General features: G+C 53.8%; 1 protein-coding gene across 1 annotated transcript in view; it reads left to right on the forward strand.

Annotated features, from left to right (window-relative positions):
• CPNE9 (copine family member 9) overlaps positions 1-404 on the forward strand; it is a 19,406-nt gene extending 19,002 nt beyond the window's left edge. Inside the window, exon 21 of the mRNA XM_002925036.4 lies at positions 189-404. Within this exon, the coding sequence (XP_002925082.2) occupies positions 189-374 (186 nt within the window). The 3' untranslated portion in view covers positions 375-404. The remainder of the gene's footprint in view (positions 1-188) is intronic.
• The last annotated feature ends 2,673 nt before the right edge of the window (positions 405-3,077 follow it).

The raw sequence follows: 3,077 nt of genomic DNA on the forward strand, positions 1-3,077 counted from the left end.
AAAAAAAAAAAAAAAAAGGAGGTGGGGAGAAAGTAAATGTGGAAAGCTGTCCAAGAGAGGGGGAAAGAGATAGTGTGATATTTGGAAAGACATGTTAGGGGTCAAAGAGGAAAGCTCCTTACTGCTCCCCTTCCCATTCCTCTCTTCCCTGGCCATTACCCACACCTGATTGTCTGTGCCTGTCCCAGTTCGTCCCATTCCGAGACTATGTTGACCGGTCAGGAAACCAGGTGCTGAGTATGGCCCGACTAGCCAAGGACGTGCTGGCTGAGATCCCAGAGCAGCTGCTGTCCTACATGCGCACCAGGGATATCCAACCTCGTCCCCCACCTCCTGCCAACTCCAGCCCAACCCCAGCTCCAGAACAGCCCTGAGGAGCCTACCTATTCAGTAACTAGCAGTCTGCCTGCCTGCCCGCTGCTTCTCCTGAAAGCCAGAGGCACCTGGAGCCCTGGACCTTACCGAGTCCATTTTGGAGGATCAGTGCTGGCTGGTCGAGCCCTCTGTCCCCTCACCCACAGAAGGGCCTGGCACTGTCACCACCTCCCTGCCTTCATGCCAATAATAAAGCTTATCTTTACTCCACCTCTGTCTCATGGTTCTTGGGGAAGAGTGGGGGACCCTGGGGCATAGGGCCACACCAAGAGAAGTAAGGAAAAATAGCTTCAGTGAAGGTTCATCCCCATCCTATCACCCATCCATTCAATCACTTCTTCATTCTTCAAACACTTTAAGAAATGATAAGTGAAACTTTGTGTGCATGTTTTTTCTGAGGAGAGGCCCACAGCTTTCGTCAGCTACTCAAAGGGGTTCCTGACTTCAAAGGGGGTCAGCTTTACAATGACTCTAACTCTGTTCTGATCCATTTATTCTGAATCTTTTAATGAGGATAATAAAAAGAGCTAAATACTTGAGTATTCATTACATATGTAGGTTATTTGCAAGCATATTCTTATTTAATCCTCACAACAATCCTGTGAGGTAAGCCCCGCCTTTTCACTTCAGTCTCGCGTCTTTATCCCCAGCTGTCCTTTCTCCCCAGCCCAACGCCTTCCAGGCCCATCTAAAGCTCCTCCCTTTCTTTCCTGAGGCCCACTCTTCTGTTTAGCCCCACCCTTTTACCCCTGTTCAGCCCCTATTCTCCTTACTGGGGCCCGCTTTATCTCCACTTTATACATCAGGAAACTGAGGCTCAGAGAGGTTAAGTCATTTTTTGAAGAGAACTCATCAGTTTGATTCCAGATCCCAAGATCTTAACTAGCAAACAACTTCCTGGAGTGTTACTTTTATTAGGATGTTTTTCAGAAAACATTATTTATGAAAATACATACATTAGTGTGGGTCGAATGCAAGGTTTGCATTAAGATACAATAGAAGCTTCCATTTACTTGGAGCTTTGCCCCAGAACCCTGGAAGACCCCTTCACGCTCTTCTTTTGTTGTTGTTGTTGTTGTTGTTGTTTTAAAGATTTTATTTATTTGAGAGAGAGAGAGAAAACGAGCAGGGGGGAGAGGCAGACGCAGAGGAAGAAGCAGGCTCCCCGCACAGCAAGGAGCCCCATACGGGACTCAATCCCAGGACCCCGGGATCACGACCCAGCCAAAGGCAGACGCTTAATCAACCAGGCGTCCCTCACGCTCTTCTTTGGATGGCAAACTAAAGAGGCTCAGCAACAAGCATTGCTTCACAAGTGGACTCTTCCCAGCACCCAAGTTCACCAAAACCCCCAAGAACTGACAAGCTTTTGAGCTCTCTTTCATAAATACAGAATTTAAGATAGGAAAAATTTGACAACTTGCCCAAGTTCACATGGCTACTAAGTGGCCCAGTCACATTAAAACAGTTGTCTGTTTTGACAATCTTCCAGCCTTCCAACTCATAGCCATGATGCATTTCCCCGCTAACCCTAAAGTCTTCCCAGCATCTGAATCCCATTACCGTGCACAAGTCTTTTCACCAGCCTTTTTCACCTCCCAGAATTCGACCCCTTCCTTCAGATCCACACCTTTCCTCCAGTCCGTGTCCTTTGCCTTTCCCAAGCTCCTTCCCTTTCTTCAGCTACTCCGGTTATCCTTAACCTGGTTCCGCCCTTTCCTTCCAGCCCCGCCCCTTTACCTTTTCCACGCCCCGCCCTTTCACTTCAGTCTGGCGTCGTTATCCCCAGCTGTCCTTTCTCCCCAGCCCAACGCCTTCCAGGCCCATCTAAAGCCCCTCCCTTTCTTTCCTGAGGCCCACTCTTCTGTTTAGCCCCACCCTTTTACCCCTGTTCAGCCCCTATTCTCCTTACTGGGGCCCACTTTACAGATGTCCCCGCCCATTCCCCGCAAACTCCGCCCCACGGACTGGTTTATTCTCGGCCAGATCCGCCCCACCCCTACCCATAACTCCAAGCCCTTCCTGAGACTCCAGCCTGTGTCCCTCCTGCTCCCGGCCCTGCCCCCAGCCCCGCCCCGTGACTCCAGCCCCGCCTCGCCGCCTTTCTCGGAGACCAAGGCCAGGTCCCTACTGCAGCCGCGGCGCCAGCAGGAGGGAGGGAGGAGGCAGAGGGGGAAGGGAGAAGGGCGGGCTCCTCAAGCCCAGCCCCGCGCTCAACGTCCGTGTCCGCAGATTCGCCACAAACGGCCCGACCCCTCCGGATCCCGAATATCGCATCTTCAGTCTACAGAAACTCAACTCTAAGATGGAGGTGCTAGAGAAGCCATGTGGGGTGTCCAGGGGCTCTTCCGAGTCTCACAGAATGGCCTCTCGAGACTCAGAAGGCGGGCGGGGATCTGTGGCGAAAGTGCAGCTCGACAGCGCCGAGGCGCCGAGTTTACCCTGCGCAGACGCCGTCGCCGCCGCTGCTGCCGCCGCCGCTGCCACTGCCTTTGCCGCCACGGTCTCCGCCGCCGCCGTCCCCGCGCTGCCTCCGGGAGCGTCCATTGTTCCGGCGGTGTCGGGTCCCGAGGCCGGACAACCTAGGGGCTTTCGAAACGGGCGGCGGCCGACGGAGCTGAGACACCAGGGCGCCGGCGGGACCGGGAGCGGCAGGGGTCAGCGCGGGAATCCCGGGGAGCCGGGGCCAGAGCGTGGGGCGG

Source organism: Ailuropoda melanoleuca, chromosome 4 (assembly GCF_002007445.2).
Source record: "Ailuropoda melanoleuca isolate Jingjing chromosome 4, ASM200744v2, whole genome shotgun sequence".
Classification (NCBI taxonomy): domain Eukaryota; kingdom Metazoa; phylum Chordata; class Mammalia; order Carnivora; family Ursidae; genus Ailuropoda; species Ailuropoda melanoleuca.